Source organism: Vigna unguiculata, chromosome 2 (assembly GCF_004118075.2).
Source record: "Vigna unguiculata cultivar IT97K-499-35 chromosome 2, ASM411807v1, whole genome shotgun sequence".
Classification (NCBI taxonomy): Eukaryota; Viridiplantae; Streptophyta; class Magnoliopsida; order Fabales; family Fabaceae; genus Vigna; species Vigna unguiculata.
In genome coordinates, this window is record NC_040280.1 from 27,432,904 (window position 1) to 27,452,968 (window position 20,065).

The 20,065-nt window shown below is 29.3% G+C and overlaps 3 protein-coding genes across 3 annotated transcripts; 1 reads left to right on the plus strand and 2 right to left on the minus strand.

Annotated features, from left to right (window-relative positions):
- Positions 1-268: 268 nt before the first annotated feature.
- Positions 269-2,620, minus strand: LOC114174613 (thaumatin-like protein 1). The gene is made up of 3 exons (XM_028059442.1): positions 2,538-2,620; positions 1,844-2,459; positions 269-452 (listed from the first exon to the last, which is right to left on the minus strand). Exons 1-3 carry the CDS (start codon positions 2,608-2,610, stop codon positions 269-271), a joined length of 873 nt encoding a protein of 290 aa, XP_027915243.1. The 5' UTR covers positions 2,611-2,620.
- A 3,822-nt stretch (positions 2,621-6,442) lies between these two features.
- On the plus strand, positions 6,443-11,564 carry LOC114174615 (thaumatin-like protein 1). Its single transcript, XM_028059443.1, has 3 exons — positions 6,443-6,446; positions 10,127-10,742; positions 11,378-11,564. The coding sequence occupies exons 1-3, from the start codon at positions 6,443-6,445 to the stop codon at positions 11,562-11,564; spliced, it is 807 nt and encodes a 268-aa protein (XP_027915244.1).
- Positions 11,565-14,700: 3,136 nt separating this feature from the next.
- Positions 14,701-15,466, minus strand: LOC114174616 (thaumatin-like protein 1). Its single transcript, XM_028059444.1, has 2 exons — positions 15,400-15,466; positions 14,701-15,320 (listed from the first exon to the last, which is right to left on the minus strand). The coding sequence occupies exons 1-2, from the start codon at positions 15,464-15,466 to the stop codon at positions 14,701-14,703; spliced, it is 687 nt and encodes a 228-aa protein (XP_027915245.1).
- Positions 15,467-20,065: the final 4,599 nt, after the last annotated feature.

Sequence of the window (20,065 nt, forward strand, 5' to 3'; positions counted from 1 at the left end):
TGCTTAATGAATAGTATTCTTTTGAAAAATAACTTTATGTAGCCCAGAAAACGAGGTAATCTTACATCACATGCTTACCTTATTTACTCCGATTTTGCGTTATCAAATACTCTCTCAATAGAAAATCAAAAAACCAGACACCACATCTGAGAATACAAGGGTACATACTAAAATTGGTGTTCAGGAACTACCCAATTTGACAACATAAAGTAATAGAAGAAAAAGAAACTTGCACACCAATAAGAAAAATACAACAAGAAGTCCCTCATTAACATTGCCCAGTGTCATTTGTAGTTCCTGCGCTCAAGCTGATTTCCCAATCTCTGTTTGATAAACGTAACCTTATTCGGAATATTATGAAGCCACAAATAACGCTAATAACAGCCAACACGCCTGTGTATTTTACTGCGTTTTTCCCTGGAGGGTCTTTTTCGTTCTCTGCCTTCCTCCAACTGCACAAAATTCAAAAACTATGTCTAAGATACAAACGCTTTCTATTTTATTAGCATACACACAGCCAAACGGATATTTTAATGAACAATAATATTTTGACTACTTTCACATGTAATCATACGTGATATTCTTTTAAGTGGTTCTTCATTTTTCCATTTTTTTTATTCTTAATATTTCAAAATCACTTAGAAGATGTCACATCATATTGTAAGAGAGGGTAGTTAAAATTTAGTAGTCAAAAAATTATTTTCCTTTTTTAAATATGCGTGATATCTATATTAATAGGTAATGATAATGTAATGTTATTAAATTAATATATAAAATAGAATTATATTTATTAAAAATAAAGTGAAATATATCATAAAAGATGAGAGAATAACCGTTGATAAATAGAGAAAAAGAGAAGAAACAGAAATAAACGGTTTTATAAAAAATTTGTAAAAGTAACGGTCAATTTTTAAAAAATTAATAAATAATTATATGTTAAAGGGTAAAATTGGTATTTTGAAATATAGACACAAAAGATGGAATCTTTTTATATGTTGTTATAGGATTATATTTATTTAAATTAAAGTAAAATATATCAGAAAAGATGAGAGAATAATTGTTGATAAAGAAAAATATAAGAAACAGATACAGACAATTTTATGATTTTATAAAAAGTATATAAAAATAACGGTCAATTTTAAAAAAATTAATAAATAATTATATTTTAAAATGTAAAATTAATATTTGAGACCTGACACGGAAGAGAGAATATCTGTGTATATAATTGTAAATTCTAAATTACGATCTAACTTTATATCACCAAACAATTTATTATTTAAAATTATGATGAATGTTTCGAGAAGCTTTACCGGAGGGATTTAACAAGAATAAAACTTAAATCCAATCCATATAAAACGATGATAAAATCTTCAATCCACAACTTACAATAAATTTATCACAAAACTAAACTTTCTTATTTTGGACGTATAAACTCTCAATTTCCAACAAATTAATATAACTTATTTTGTTAATATCTTGAAAACCATTTCGTCACTTCCACACACAATTCTATCACAATAGTATTTTACATTTTCCTAAAATTTGTAAAGAAGTATTTGTTTAAAGATTGAATCCGTCCGTGTGTTCCAGATGCCAAATCGCAGTGCGTATACTTACACGTCAAGCAGGAAAAATTAAGGCAGACCAATGAACCACTTTTTTTATGTTTCGACGTAAAGTATATTTGGTCTCCTAAACGTCTGTAAGAATGGTTTCAATTCCAAGTATGATAAAAAATATTCAAATATTTTCACAGCCACTCTTATAACAAATTTGTCGGCTTTATCGTGAACAAAAAAAAAAAGTTTATCTTTCATCACGAAAGTGTGGAAAAAAAAATTACCTCTTGGAAGTGGGACAGAAAGTGAGTGTATAATGAGGAGATGAACAAGAGAAGAAGCCATGATCGTGAGCATAGACACGAGCCCCAGAACATGCTGTCTTGAAAAGCAGTGAACTAGAGCATGGTTCAGTTTGGCACGTGCTCTTACAAGCCACGGCCTCTCCATCCCTAATCACAGTAAGCTCCATTGGACACATCGCGTTCAAGTCCACTGAGCAACCCGTCGCTGAACAGTTTCCATCCCTGGGAGTCACCCTCACCGGAAGGTTGAAACCTTCGACGAGGCTGATGTAGTATAAGTTTGTCAGGCCGGTCCCGTTAAAATCAAACTCCACCAGAGTAACTGGTGGGGCGGGATTCGCGCCGGCGCATTCTATCGTTGACGTGCCACAGTCACCGGTGACGCATGAGAACTTGCCGGTGATGTCGACGGAGCAAAGGGTACGACCCCACAATCGGCCGGACCAAGCGGGAGGAACAGAGAGAGTGTTGGAGTCACCTGGTAGGAGGGCGAAGCCGGTTGGGGGGAGCGGCGAGCTTCCGGCGGCGGATAAAACTGCCGGCCACACTGTGTAGGTGCACCTGTTGGTGATGGTCAAAGTCCTTGCATATAATCCTGTAGCACCATTAACCATTCTTAGAACAAAAATAACTGGATTATATATAAAATATACAAGTATGCATCAATATGTACCTGATGGGAAGAGGAAGAGAAAAACACTCAACAAAGCGATGGAAAATGTTTCAGTTGAAGAAACCATCTTCATCAACTTCAAACTAAAATGTACCAAGGATTAAGGATTGAGAGATGTAGTGTAATACGATTCAAGGGTAATATATAAATTGGAGAACCGGTTTGGTTGTCTTAAAATATATATATATATATATATATATATATATATGTATGTATGTACATGAATTGTTGCGTGTGCATGGTGGTGGTGGCCAAAACAAATTCTTACAAATTAATAAACCTTATTATAATTTTCACAATTTATTGGGTAAATATTTTCTGTTTTGGATACAAAATTTCATTTTGAGTTATAAACAAGACAAGAAAAAATATAGTTGGTATTTTTTATTTTTTTTCTTTCATATATATACCTAAATATAGTGTAATTTTTTTCTGCGAGAAGAATGAGGCCGTACAGAATTTAAGGCGATGCTATTTGAAAAACATTTTTTTATTAACATTGATAACTTTTCTGATAGATAGTTTTTAATTATACACAAACATTCAATACTCTTTCAACACCAATAATAATGGTTTTATTTTAAAATATAAAATAATTTAAGATGAATTAATTAAAAAAATATAAATATTACTTTTTTATTAAGTGTTGGAAGAATAGGAAAATGAAAAATTATACGTGTAAAAAAAATCTCTCTCTTGCTCTACCTAAAATCCCTCCTGATTGGTTAATACTGTTATTCTATATATTATTACCAGTTTGGTCAAACTTGTTTTAAAATTATTTAGTTTATCTTTTGGTAGAGAAATAAAACTTGCTGAAATTAAAAAAAAAAGCATGCTGACTCAAAGTGGAGAAAAAGTTATTTTGACATCACAATTTATAAATAATTCTTTCTTTTTGACACCAGTTTTTCTAATAATAAAATATTATTATTTAAATAAAATATTAACTTATTTGAATTCAAAGGATATCACCCTAAGTTAATGCTGCTAATGCCAAGGCGGCGAAAATGATGTCACTTTTGCATACAATCTTTGGATTGGCTTTTGCATAAAATCTTTAGATTGGCCATTCCTTTAATTCTTCATTTCTACGTGATGTCACTCTTGAATAAAGCAACAAGAATTGTTATACTTGACACCTCAACTTTTCATTTGCATGCCATTTACACCTTCATGTATTTATTCTATAAAGTATTTATGTATATAGAATAAAAATAAATTTAGGAAAATATTTTTTAACAATTAAACTTTAATAAAAAAATTATAATTTATAATATTTTTTTACTTTCCTGTACTTATCTTATCCCCTCTATTCTAAATATTTTAAAATATTATTATTTTAAATTAAAAAAATTGTAAAAATTCAATTATCAAAACATGACTTCAATTTTTTTAAGTACTTAGTTACATTTATTTTAGAAACACCTATCCCACTCAACGTGCGTTTCGTGGGTCTACGAAAGGCAGGCAGCAGCGTCAGCGTCATCAACTCGTAACTAACAACTCAAACAAGAGCAAACCTACAAAAATAGAAAAAGAAAAAGAAAAACTGTTAAAACATAATAAGTAGATAAGTGTTCTCGAGGATTCAGAAGTCTCAGAAGACTCTTCAATTTCATCTCTCCTTATGTCGGCTACTTACTCCTAATTTGCTGATATAAAATATTTAGCAAATAATTTAAAACAAAAAAAATTACACGACACGGTGTCACAGACCTCACATTTTGGCCGCACAACATATATATGTTTGTCATTGCCGTTTCTCATGTGATGAAACAAAGAAAGAAAAAAAAAATCAATAATAAGAGGATAAACATTACACTAATTATTACGTGTGTGTAAAAAGAATACAATGTCAGTATTATATGATAGGGTTTGTTTTCATTTTAAATTCTTTATTTATAATTTTCATTCAATTTACTCATTTTTTTTAATAAAATAATATAGTTTCTATTCGATTTAAGATTAAATTAATAATTAAATTTATTTATATATATATATATATTAAAATACTTTCATATAATTTATATATAAAAAAACTCCACTTAAATATTCGTATTATTTATTTTTTAACATTATTACATAAAACAAATCCTTATTTGAACTTATAAATTTTTTTAAAATATTAAAAGTAAAAAAGTAAAATGACATTTATCACATTACAAATGTTTGTTATATTAAACATTTAAATATTATGGTATTCGAAAAAATCTCGTTAATATACGAGTATAAAAAATAGTCGTACATATTATTCATATATATTTATTTAAAAAGTATATTTTTTATCCGTATGGGTTTATCCAGTCAGATTTTTGAGTATGGATTTTTTGACCTTTTTATTCATGATTTATTAGTACAAAATATATATATATATATATAAATCTTTCAAGTGTAAGATCGAACATCAACTCAGACAATTTTTAAATCAATTAATATGAGGACTGGAATGGTTATTATGGTAGGTATGAGAACAGGATAAGACGGATATGTACATCCTCATCCCCTTCTCATATCCACACTGTAATGAGTCCCACATCGGGGAGGTCACCTCAAAGGGGAGGCCTTATAAGGACCTGGGCTCTCCCACTCTAATAGCTAGCTTTTGGGGTGTGATTTTCCCAAGGACTTATACTCATTACAAATGGTGCTTTCATTGAGAGCCGGCCAACCGGTGGTTGTAGACCCGCCGGGCTAGATGCTGTCGTGGTGGTGAGGCCCGTTGTGGTGGTGAGAGCCGTCGGGACGTCGGCTTTCGAAGGGGGTGGTAATGTAATGAGTCCTACATCGGGGAGGTCACCTCAAAGGGGAGGCCTTATAAGGACTTGGGCTCTCCCACTCTAATAGCTAGCTTTTGGGGTGTGGTTCTCCCAAGGGCTTATACTCATTACACACACTCGGTAATTATTCTTATTAAAATGTGAATGAATTCAAAAATATAAATCATAAGAAAACAAACAAAAATAAAAAATATTTAAATTGAAATTTAGTTTACTGACTAAGCTAATATAATAAAATTTAAAATAATATGAAAAATATTATGATGGTTAAGAATAATCAATTTCTTTGAGTTTATAAAACCCTAAAAAAGAATGGCCAATAAAAAGTTGATTTTTCGTGTGGATCCATAATATTTCATAATTATATAATTCAAAATATTTTATAAATTCTTATTTAAATTTTTAAGATCAAAATACGTATATATATTATTTTGTAAAAGTATTATGATTTACCTTACTGAAACTAATAATATTTAAAGTAGTGATATAGAATTAATTGTAAGAGTTAGAAAAGTGAATTAAAGTTAAATTAATTGTGTGCAATAATTTTTACATTTAAAATAAAAAATAAAATAAATATGAATTACTTTTTTCTAATTATTTAGTTAAATTTATTTTTAAAAGTACAGCATGTTGCACTGCACTTTAGAAGCTTATCTTCAAAGAATAACTACTCTGTAAAAAAGAATATTTCACAAATTTAAATTTATTTCTTTTATATTTTTAAAGTAAAATATTATTATATTATTAAAATAACTGTAAGTGGTTGTAATTTTTTTATAGTATCAAATTATAATTTTTCTTTAACAAAAATAGAAAAATAAAAACAATTGTGAAAACATAATAGGGAATAATTTTTACACTGCGTGGACAGGGGGCAACTCCTTTCCTTATGCCCCCTATTTGTTTTGAACCATGGAAAGGAAACAACACGGAAAGCTCCAAACCATTCTATACCATCATTTATTTCTTATTCTTTCATATGTTTTACAAAATATTTTGTAATAGAGAAATTGTGTCTCAGATAACTTTACAACTTTATGTCCTAATCAAGGTGGTTCTTAATTTGGGCTACGAAGTGTGGCGTGAGGTGGCGCCGCCACAAAGATACACTTCTCGGCTAATATGGGTATGCAATGATGAAACGAAATTAAGAGAAAATGATAATAATATATGCAAGAGCCAAATTTGTTTATTTATTTTTTATGAAATAAAATGTATTATTATTATTATTTTCTTACTTTTCTTTTATCTGCGTGTTTGTAATTAGGATGACAAAATATGTTGAGTTCGATGAGTTAATCCGTTAGTTTGTGAAGAAAAAGATGAATTAGATCAGGAGTTTTAACAAGTCGGTCCATATTAATTCGACGTGTTTGCATGTCAACTCGCCAGATTGAATTATACGATGCATTGGTACGTTAAAATCAAGTAAAATTGGTTAACTTGTCTTTTGCATCAATGTTTTTTTTTTTACTTTTTCAACTTTATTGTTAATTAATATGAATAGTGAAACTAAAGTTTTTAAGAGTTGATTTTTATCGATAAATGCGTGATTTTTATCATTATATATTATTATAATATACTTTTTTTTAATTTATTTTTCTTAGTAGGCGACTAAAGACAGTCAAATTAAAAAAAGAATAAATTTTTTTCTTAAAAAAATAAATATAAATTTAATTTTTCAAAATATATAATCCAAGATATGTTATAAAATTTATATTTTTAAAATCTGTAATCCAAATATTAATTTTATATTCGGAATTGTATAATCTAAGTTACAAAAATTTAACATTTTTCTTTTCGAATTGATGCATATAGCCCAGTTAGAAAGTTAAATTAAAAAAGGAAAAACATTATTTTTCTTTATTTCATTAGGGAATAATAGATATTTAAGAAATTATGAGGGTGCCACAAGAATACTGAATATCTTCTGGGCCTTATACACAACCGTATATTAGCCCAAGTTTGTAAATGAAATGGATTTTATTTGGGCTTTTACTATTTACACTCTCCCCATTTTGACCACTTTTTTTTTTTTTTTTTTATTCCCAAATAGTTTTATCCAACAATGGTATAAACTCTTAACCCCACGATATTCTCTCGATTATGATTGTTCTCTCAATCCGTACCAATTTTTTATCTTCTCGCTATTGAAGATGCACAGTTTTTACCTTAATTTTGTTTGAACGTGATTTTATTACATTGATTTTTCTATACATTTTTTTTAAAACTCTTCATATCGTATCAATACAAATAACTTGATTTTTTAATTTATTTTAGAAAAAAAAAATTGAAAGGTTCTTTTGACAACAATTCTAAATTAAATACTTTTTGAAATGTTTTGAAATTTTTTTGTGAAGTTATTACAAAAAGTAATTTGCATAGTATTTAATCTGTTTTCTTTTATTTCGTTTTTAATTTGCTTTTACTTGTAGGTGGACATCAAACACCATGTTCGCTCCCTCGACGCCCTTGATCGCGATTGTTGCACAGAGTTTTGATCAATTCCTAATAGTTGTTTTTCTCTCCTCGATTAAAATAAATTATTAGGGCTGCACAAAAATAACTTAACTGTACTGTACTTAAGTTAATTAAATTGTTTTAAACAAAAAATAACTGAATTGTTAATAGTAAAATTAAACTGTACTATCTTTTAGTTAAAGTTTGAAAAACTGTACTATAAACAGTTAACTGTTCACACTAGTGCAGTGAACTGTGTAATTTTTTCCTTTCTCTTAAATCCCGGTCTACAAGCAGTGAAGTTGGATTTCTATGTGCATAACGTCACGTGCCTCCAGTTACTTTATAATGAATCAAAACTTTAAAATTATATTTATACCTTTTTTCTATAACGCAAAGTTTTGTAGGTTACGAAACCAAACCCTGGACAATCCTACACTGAAACGCTTCTTAGCAGATTGCCAATCTGACTAGATTTTTTGTCATATAAACAAATTTAGTAAATATACTTTTTCTAAAATGGTTATTAATTATTACTTGAAAATTTTCACTTTAAAGTAAATGTTATTTTAATTACGTTAGTATAAAACTTGTTGAGTAAAAGTAAAATATTGAGTGTTATAAATTATTATAGTTGCAAATGAATCTCTTATTTCTTAATTAGATCAGCCTAGATTTCGTTTTTACTTCATTGTAGTTAATATTTTTTAAATTTATTTTAAGTTTTCAAAAATGATAGAAATACTATTTTTAGATATAATCTCTTAAGGCGAAATAGGACTTTCAAGTGTAATTAATTTAGATGATTAAATATGTATTAAAATGTATTCATATTTTGATATTGTTTATAGGAGAACTTACGGGAGAATCTATGTATTAATATTTTGATTTTAGTGTATTGAAGTATGATGCATATTTCAAGTATTATTTCCCAAGTGCTTTCAAATTATAAAACAGTGCAATTCGATTAAAAAATAGTACAATTTGATTAAAAAACAGCATAGTTGATTTAAAATCAGTGCAATTCGGTTCAAAAACAGTGCAATTCAATTCAAAATTAGTGCAATTAGTTTCAAAAACGGTTCAAAAACAGTGTAGTTAAATTCAAAAGTAGTACAGTTTAGTTCAAAAATAGTGCAGTTCAGTTCAAACTTAGTGCAATTCATAGAACAGTTCAGTTTATAACAGTTCAGTTTACTTCATATTATAGTGCAGTGCAATTCAGTTCAGTTCAATTTATTAGAAAAAAAAAATAGTGCAGTTCAGTTCGTCTGAACTGTTTTTCAGTTCAGTACAGTTAAAGCAAACTATTTTTAAGTTCAGTACAGTTATTGATAGTGCAGTGCAGTTCAGTATATTTTGCCCAGCCCTATAAATTATCTCAACTTTTAAAGAAATATGAGTAGTCTATCTCATGTGGTTTTATGTAGGTTTGTTGCCAATTACATTTTTTAAATCGAGTGGTTTTCTATTCAACAACAATGGTTTCTTCAACCTTTGTAAGTATTAAGTGAGCGACGTCTAGTTGTATGTTTTAAATTTTTTATTTTGATTAATTTAATTTTTGTTTAAAATAATTACATACAATCAAATTTATTAAAAATAAATATAGATAGCTTAAATACATTTTTTATAAAAACAATTACAACATTATTAATTTGTTTATTAAAATAAAACATTTATATTAAATTACAATTTTAAAATATATCATAATTTTTAAAATCCCCTATGTTGAAATAAAATTACTGGTCCGGATGCATGCGAAAAACAATCTAGAAAAAAGAAAACAAATCTGGTTGACTATTATTTAAATATTATTGACATTTTTTTTGAAAGCTATAGTGAGTTCCAACATTTCAATTTCATTTTACATGATGACTATTTAAATATTGCATGTCAGTATCTTTCCTAATAAACTTGAATAATACTATTCATTACTTTTGGATTTATATGTACACATGTAACGCAGTTGGTGCAATGTTCCAACCGCCACTAACCAACTCAGGATTTAGTTCTCAAATCTCTCAGATGAAATTGCTTGTCGACTTTGTCAATCTGAATTATAAATTTAAAAACAGAAAATTAAACTGAATAAATCGTATAAACAAATAACAACTTCAACGAGGAAAGCAGCTATATATATACCACCGGCTGGGGTTCTCACAGCAATACTAAATATTCTTGAAAATTATCGTTTTCCGTTGATCAATGAGTTCAACTAAAGCCTTTTCCATAGCTATGTTCAGTGTTTTCTTCCTCCTCTTCCCATTAGGTGCATCTTGTTATATATATACTTCTCTATGTTTCATACTTTTTTTTTTTTCTAAAAATGGTAACGTGCTACAGGATTATATTCAACGACTGTGACTATCACCAACAAGTGCAAGTACACAGTGTGGCCAGCAATTTTATCCGCCGCCGGAAGCTCGTCCCTCGCCACCACCGGCTTTGTCCTCGTATCAGGTAACTCCAAAACTCTCCCCGTGCCTCCCGCTTGGTCCGGCCAATTGTGGGGTCGGACCCTTTGCTTCCTCGACACCAACGGCAAGTTCTCATGTGTCACAGGGGACTGCGGCACCTCAACTGTAGAATGCGCCGGTGGAAACCCCAAATCACCCGTTACTCTGGTGGAGTTTGATTTTAACGGCACCGGCCATATGAACCTATACGACATCAGCCTCGTGGAAGGTTTCAACCTTCCGGTGAGGGTGGCTTCCAGGGGTGGAAACTGTTCAGCGACGGATTGCTCGGTGGACTTGAACGCGGTGTGTCCAACGGAGCATAAGGTGATTAGGAATGGAGAGGCCGTAGCTTGCAAGAGCACGTGCCAAACTGAACCATGCTCTAGTTCACTGTTTTTCAAGACTGCATGTTCTGGGGTTCGTGTCTACGCTCACGATCATGGCTTCTTCACTTGTTCTTCTCCTCATTATACACTCACTTTCTGTCCCACTTCCAAGAGGTATTTTTTTTTCTTCTCACTTTCATGAAAGATAAACCTTTTTTTTTCTTTGTTCACGATAAAACCGACATATTTGTCATAATATAGTAGCTTAGAATATTTGAATAATTCTTAGAATTGAAATAGTTCTTACAAGCGTTTACGAGACCAAATATACTTTACGTCGAAACATAAAAATATAGGTTCTTATATGTTTGGTCTTTCGTCGTTTTTCCTGGTGACGTGTAAGTATATACATTGCGATTTGTCATCCGGAACACACGGACGGATACGATCTTTAAACAAATATTTAAATTTGTTAGAAAAATGTAATAGAATTGTGTGTGGAAATGACGAAATGGTTGTCAAGATATTAACAAAATAAGTTATATTAATTTGTTGGGAATTGCGAGTTTATAGGTACAAATAAAAAAGTTTAGTTTGGTGATAAATTTATTGTAATAAGTTTTGGATTGACGATTTTATCACTGTTTTATATGATTGGATTTAAGTTTTATTCTTGTTAAATCTGTCCAGTTGAAAGATTCATCATAATTTAACATAATAAATTGTTATGGTGATATAAAATGATAATGTAAATTTAAAATAAAATAGAGACGTTTGTATCTTAGACATTGCGTTTGAATTTTGTGCAGTTGGAGGAAAGCAGAGAACAAAAAAGAGCCTTCGGGGAAAAACGCAGTAAAATACACAGGCGTGTTGGCTGTTATTATTAGCGTTATATGTGGCTTCATAATATTCCGAATAAGGTTACGTTTATCAAACAGAGATTGGGAAATCAGCTTGAGCGCAGGAACTACAAATGACACTGCACAATGTTAATGAGGGACTTGTTGTATTTTTCTTATTGGTGTGCAAGTTTCTTTTTCTACTATTACTTTATGTTGTCAAATTGGGTAGTTCCTGAACACCAATTTTAGTATGTACCCTTGTATTCTTAGATGTGGTGTCTGGTTTTTTGTTTTTTGATTGAGAAAATATTTGATAACGCGAATTCGGAGTAAATAAAGTAAGAATGTGATGTAAGATTACCTCGTTTTCTTGGATGTAAGATTACCTCGTTTTCTTGGCTACATAAAGTTATTCTTCGAAATAATACTATTCCTTATCTATTAAGCCAGCAGCACACTATTTGATTCCGCACAACTTCGTACTCTCACGCATTGTAACTGGAGGTGAAACGGAATAAGTTATAACACATTTAATTGCTGTATAAAACTTCTAATATACTATTACCGATCGATAGCAAAATTAATAATTAAGCACTATTGTAGGTTGTGACGTATCTGACACTATCCTATCTTTGAATAATAAAGGAAAGATTCTAAGTATAAGTATAATATGTAATATAGTTTGCTTTTATTATTTATTATTTGGTATTTACAATGAATTGTCTCTATTATTTAATCATAGATAATGGTATTTTAATTTATTTTTTAACTTACTTTTAATTTATTGTTTTAATCATCATTAAATTATTTATTTTAATTTTATTTTTTAAAATGTGATGATCTAATAATAATTAAAATAATGGGTTAAAAATAGATTCAAATATTATTATTCTTAATTATTTCAAGGTGTGATCAATGTTCTTTATGGTTGATTTTCATCGCGCTTCCATGCATGGGAAAAAAAGTCGTGAGCTTTGTGACACGATGTCGTTTAATTTGTTGGTGTTATTTTAAATAATCACTAAGTAGCGGACACGAGGAAAGGATCAACATTGAACATTTTCCTTAATCTTCCAAATCGCCTCGCCAACACTTATCTACTTCAAGATGAGGTGGAAATTAGATGATGGAGTTAGAATAATTTTCTTATTATGTTTTAACAGTTTTTCCTTTTTCAACTTTGTTTAGGTTGCTCTTATATATTGACTTTGGGACTACACACCTCATAACGTCACAGGACTAATATTTTACTGTCCGTTCATGCCGTGCCTGCTGCCTTTCTTAGAAACAGGAAATGACAACATCTGTTGAGTGGGATTGGTATTTTTAAAATAGATTTAACTATTAATTATTCCTTTAATTTGTTATTTTAATTTATTTTGGTATTTTATTATTTTTGAATTTAATTTAGTCTTCGCTTATATTAAAATAATTAATTTAATCCTTATTATTTTTTATTTAATTTAATTTCTTTTAAATAATTTAGTCCCAACTTTTGGATGAAACCAGAGAAAAAAAATAATTAAACATAAATATTTTTATTTTTTATTATATTTAGTTTTATGTGTTATTATTTATTAACATTGTTGTGCTTTATAAAAGAAATAAAAAACACACAATTTAATCTTAATCAATTTTTAAAATATATTATCAATAATTTAAAATTTTAAAAATATATATAATTCAAAAATATTGCATGACCATGGCTCCGCCCATTATATAATCCGTCACTGAATGTAAAATAATTTAAGATGAGTTAATTTAAAAAGTAGAAACATAAATTTTGTATTACGGAAATAATGGGAAAATGAGAAGTATATCTGTAAAACTTTTTTTTTTTTCTCTCTCGTAATTCTACAAACAATCACTCATGATTGGTTACTGTTATTCTATATATTATTCCCAGTTTTGTCAAACTTGTTTTAAAATTATTTAGACCTTCTTTTGGTAAAGACAAATAAAACTTACTAAAATCCAAAAAAAAATGCCTGCAAAAGATAACGCCAACAGGGACTGCCGGATGTATTGTGTTGGCAGCTAACAATATAGTGGCGGTAAGTTAGGGTTCAACGCGAGTTAACAATGACAACCAGCACTTAATATGCGAGTAGCAGTGGTGGTTAAAGTGTTGGTAAACCTCCTTCGACGACTGGTATTATATTTCTATATTTATTCTAATAGAGACGGAAAAAAATAATTATAAATAGATAGTGTTTTCGATACTATATTTTATTTCTCTTTTTTTAATGTTTATCAAATTTATATACATCTGAAAAAAAATAATTATAAATAGATAGTGTGCTTAACATATAATGAATAGCATTCTTTTGAAAATTAACTTTATGTAGGCAAGAGAACGAGGTAATCTTACATAACACTCTTACTTTATTTACCACCTCTAAGAATACAAGTACATAATACAATTGGTATTCAGCAACTACCCATTTTGACAACATAAAGTAATACTAGAAAAAGAAACTTGCACACCTTATTTATTAACTTCTATCATTTCTTTTCTGACATGATTTAATATAGTTCATCGATTATTTTTAAAAGATAAAATTAATACTACATTAATCATATTAAACTAAATAAAAAGTAAAAAAGAGAGTCATATCATTGTCCCATTAAAAAAAATTATAAGAAGTCTCTCGTTAACATCGAGGAGTTATGTGTTGGACGCTATTGTAGTGTGAGTTGTAGTTCCGGCGCTCAAGCTGATTTCCCAATCTCTGTTTGATAATCGTAACCTTATTTGGAATATTATGAAACCACAAATAACGCTAATAACAGCCAACACGCCTGTGTATTTTATTACGTTTTTGTCTGAAGGGTCTTTTTTGTTGTCTGCCTTCCTCCAACTGCACAAAATTCAAAAGCAATGTCTAAGATACAAACGCTTTCCATTTTATTCTAAATTACATTATAATTTTATATATATCACTATAACAATTTATTATTTTAAATTGTGATGAATCTTTCAAGTAGATTTACCGGAGAGATTTAACAAGAATAAATCGTAAATCCAATCCATATAAAACAGTGATAAAATCTGCAATCCAAAACTTACAATAAATTAAACTAAACTTTCTTATTTGTATAATAAATTACACAATTCTATCACAATAGTATTTTACATTTTTCTAAATTTTTTAAATAAGTATTTGTTTAAAGATTGAATCCGTGTATTCCAGACGCCAAATCGCAGTGCGTATACTATTATAACAAATTTGTGGGCTTTATTGTGAAAAAAAGTGTATCTTTCATCCTGAAACTGAGAAAAAAAATTACCTGTTGGAAGTGGGACAAAAGGTGAGTGTATAATGAGGAGAAGAACAAGTGAAGAAGCCATGATCGTGAGCGTAGACACGAGCCCCAGAACATGCAGTCTTGAAAAACAGTGTACTAGAGCATGGTTCAGTTCGGCACGTGCTCTTGCAAGCCACGGCCTCTCCATCCCTAATCACCGTAAGCTCCATTGGACACATCGCGTTCAAGTCCGAGGAGCAACCCGTCGCTGAACAGTTTCCACCCCTGGGAACCACCCTCACCGGAAGGTTGAAACCTTCCACCAGGTTGATGTAGTATAAGTTGATCTGGCCGGTCCCGTTAAAATCAAACTCCACAAGAGTAACTGGTGGCGCGGGATTCGCGCCGGCGCATTCTATCGTTGAGGTGCCACAGTCACCGGTGACGCATGAGAACTTGCCGGTGATATCGATGGAGCAAAGGGTCCGACCCCACAACCGGCCGGACCAAGCGGGAGGCACAGAGAGAGTGTTGGACTCACCTGGTAGGAGGGCGAAGCCGGTTGTGGATAGCGGCGAGCTTCCGGCGGCGGATAAAACTGCTGGCCACACTGTGTAGCTGCATTTGTTGGTGATGGTCAAAGTCCTTGCATATAATCCTGTAGCACCATTAACCATTTTTAGAACAAAAATAACTAGGATTATGTATAAAATATACAAGTATGTATGAATATGTACCTGATGGGAAGAGGAAGAGAAAAACACTCAACAAAGCTATGGAAAAGGTTTTAGTTGAAGAAACCATAGTTTATCAACGGCAAACTAAAATGTACCAAGGATTGAGAGATGTAGTGTGATACGATTCAATGGTATATATAGATTGGAGGACCTGTTTGGTTCTCTTTAAAATATTAGTTAATATAGAAAAACTCATTTTCAAGTTAACAATCTATGATCCAACAATTCAAACCCATTCTAAGCACATCATGAAGTTACAACTATAGAAAAACACAGTGGAAGCATTTTAGTAATTAAATACATTTAATCTTATTCTTTTAGATAAAAGAGAATTTTACGCTACATGAAAACTTGAAAGAAAAAAAGAACATTTTTATCTATGGGATAAACTGAAAAAATTGATATAGAGAAATGTTCACAACTGCATTTTGTCCCCTGTACTTTACGGCAGCATCCTCATAAGCTCGCGTAGCATCCTAATAAGCTCACGAAGCATGCTAATAAGCTCACGCAACCGACAAAAAAAGTAAGAAAAATATAAAAGAATGGAATTAAAAATCAAAGATTTGGGGTCCACACAACAGCATCATGATTATAATCATTCTTGACATTAAAAGAAAAATAATAAACCAGAAAAACAAATACAGCAGTCCAATTAAATTAACAATTCGGACCAAAAAAAAATTAAAAGAGTTGACTAGGATTTTGTGAGATCCAAGTGCACCAAAAAATGACAACCAAATAAACTAAACCAGGTCCAAAAGTGTGTGTGAAGGTTGCAATCAGAAAGATAAACAGGAACATGTCAGAAATAATAATAATAATAATAATAAATATAAATGTGATAAATTGGATCTTTTAATTTTCTCTCTTGTTACTGTACTTGAACCATTCAAGAGAAAAAATTACCTTATTTACCCTTTTTACTCTGAATTAGTACGAGACTCGTGTCTACGCTCGGTCGTTTTTTTGTTGTTTTTTTTATTTGGATTAAATTTTTTTAATAATTATTGTTATATTTAAATAATTATTTATTTATATAATTAATATATTTATTTTTATATTAATAATAATAGATTATCATAATAATAATGATAAGATTAAAAAATAATAATTAGATATGAATTTGTTTGTTTTAAATTATAATACTAACACTAATCGTTTAGTAATATGTAATAAAATAATATTGTTACACAGTTAAAATTTACAATTATAGTTTTGAGTTATATATTATATTAAAATAAAATAAAATATGCATGCAAGTCGTTTTTAAAATAAGATGTAAGTATATTGTGTAATATGGTATTGTACAAAATAAGTACAACATGATATTTGTTAAATTTTTTTAAAATAAAAACACAAGTAGAAATAAATACATGTATATTATATTAAAATTAAATATATATGCACTGGTTATTGTTAAAGTGAAATATAGGCATATTTTGTAATCTGGTACTATACAAAATAAATACATCATAAGATTGACGTTAAAAAAGTAGTTGCCACATACAAAGTTTAAGTTAAAAGTTGAACTCTAATCTCAATCTAAAGTGGCGACTTATAAAAATGTTTAAACTAATAATAATAATAATAATAAATTTAATATCAATGTTAATCCTAATAGTAATAATGTTAATGTCAATGTTAAGGTTAATAATAATAATAGTACTAACATTACTAATACCAAATATATATATATATATATATATATGAATGTAGATGCACAATCATTATTAAAGTAAAATGTAAGCATACTATATAATGTGATCCCATGCATTTGTTTTGATTTTTTATTTTTTAATTTGTACTAAAAAATTAATACAATTATTATTAATTTAAATAAGTTATTTATTTATATAATTTTATAATATAAATCTAATATTTAAATAAATAGTTGATTGATATGAAAAATAATCAAATAAATAATTATTATGTTTTTTTATAACAAATTTATTAAAATTAATAATATTATTTTAATATTGAATTTTTGTGATAAAGTAATATATTTAAAGAAAAATACAATTGTCAAGGAGCAGTAGTAATAATAATAATTATTATTATTATTATTTTAATACTAATAATAAAATTAAAAAATAATATTTAAATATAAATTTATTAGTTTGATGATAGCATGTAATATTTACATTATTATATTAATTATGATCCACCCTTCACGCATTAACCTCTTTTACGATCTACCTTTCAAAATATGTAGAACATTAAAACTTTACTCCATTGCATCAGCTGAATTTTCAGCAGCAGGAACATCACACTTTTCTTCTTTGTTCTTACTGTACAATGTTATCACAAATATTAAAGTGAAAACACATGTTTTATTAAAAACAATTTTAAGGTTAATTCTTAAAATATCCACAAAGTATATACAATACTGTTGTATACTTACATTAATTGATAAGTTTTGTTGTGTTTGAAAAATTCTCTCCTAAAAGCTAGCGGTTAAAAGATCAAGCCACTTGTGTAGTCAAGTGAGTATCTAATATTATTCAATATGAGGCTTATGTATCCAATAATACCCTAACATTTATCAAGCTCATATCTAATAATACTTCTATCTGAAAATGATGTTGGTTTTAATCTGTGATACGATTTCACTAATAAGTTAGGAATTGGACCATAAATTAAGAATCCATTTTTATGCAAAGACTTCCATAAATTAACTACTTTGACATCAAGCTTATACTTTTATACAACCTTATCAGAATTAGCATCATGCTTCGGAGGAGCTTTCCACATACTACTTAACCATGATTTTGCAACCATTGGTTTTATCGAAAAATAAAATTGCCCTCTTTGAGATAAATCTAGCTCCATAACTCCGCAATGCCTAACAAATAAAATATAAAATGAAATAGTTAAAAAAGCCTTAATAATCTTTTACTCATTTAAGAGAAAGTTTATAAAAAATGTTCAAAGCTCAAATAATTGTCTCTAAATAATACCAAGGAAACTATTAACACCATATGTATACATGTATGAAAGGAAACAAAATAATGTATATTGCATTGCTACTTGACAATAAAAAAATTCAATAAAAAACTCTTGACATGATAATGCACCAAACATTTCATACCACACGCTAAAATTAAATTTAAGGTTAGAAATCTACTGACTTTAAAGCATTTCATAGACATAATTGAACTTCACCATTAAGAACCATCTACATGCACACAACTGTTCTAGTTAGCATGCTCAATATTTTCTGTCTTAAAATTTGATTATTCCAACATCCCAAATTTCTAGAATGTTTGAAAACTCAAGGGATACTTTGGTAGTATTACAGGGATCCAAATTCATATCATTGTAGCATTACAAGATACATTGACCCAAACACATTTTCTACTCATCCTTACATCTTCATGAAACTATCAAAGGCAAAAAAAAAGTAGAAAAAGTAGTACAACCTATAAGACATATTGCAATTTCATTGTCAAATTCTGGAACATACTTGAATATATATAATGACAGAAGAAAATGAAGTAAGATTGAGAAGCAAACACAAACATATCCATAGATAAGATGATCAAATCCATAGAATCAATTTCAAAATCACAACCACTCTCTAAGAACATGGGAATAACACCTATAGTTGTTGAGCTAGCCTACAAATTTTTCATATCTTTTACAATGTTCAATGCTTATTGAGAGTAAAAAACTAAAGGAAATAAGACTTCAAAAATTTGAATCCTGCCATGGACCCTTATCGGACCTCATACAACCACCTTGATCTATTTAGTATAAGAAATTATAGTCATAGTTAAACTCCTGATTTAAATATCAACAAATAGCTACACTTAGTCATTTACCTAGTTTATATATTTAGTTAAATTTAGTTCTATGATTGAATGAAATCATATTTATTGGACATGAATAAAGTTTTTATTTTTAAATTCACTAAAAAAAACAATAGAACCCCTTCAGTAACAGCTATGCCAATCCATTCAATGAAGGGTGGGGTTAAATACTTACCTAACTTGGTTCCGATGAGAATTATTGAACACCAAGGGCGTAATGCCTTAGTTTAGGGATCCACTGACAGGAGAAATAAAAAGAACAACTTCATCATTTATATCATAATAAGTGCACAAGTTGATTTAAATGGAAACCATTTTGACTGAATTTTTCACATGAAAGAAAAGAAACAAACCTTCTTAGCAATATTTTCATGGCTAGCCTGATCCATTTCATTTCATTAGATGTCCATAAATAGCATAACCCACTCATCTGCATTCATATATTCTTGAAAGGGACCATCACTTTCATGTGCATCCACCATAGAAGATACCACATTCAACAACTCACTTGAAAAAGCTTTTGCATCATCTCATCACTAACATAGTAGATAACAAACTAAAATATCCATATAAATTACTTTAAGAGCACAAATTACACATTTTTTGTCAGTTGTTCTCACATTACTTCATACAACCATATTTTTAATTTGAATTCAAAAATAATATTGTTAGGTGGCTTCAGTAGTTAAGTTCAAACCATCAGAAAAAAATAAACCCAAGACAAAAATAAAGTCACATAATAGTTGTAGAGTCCAATAATGTATTAACTTATGAAAACCATGAAAATAAAAGCAATACACAAAACTATTCATAAATGAGCCTTAAAATCGTGAAAATAAGCGGATTGAACATTG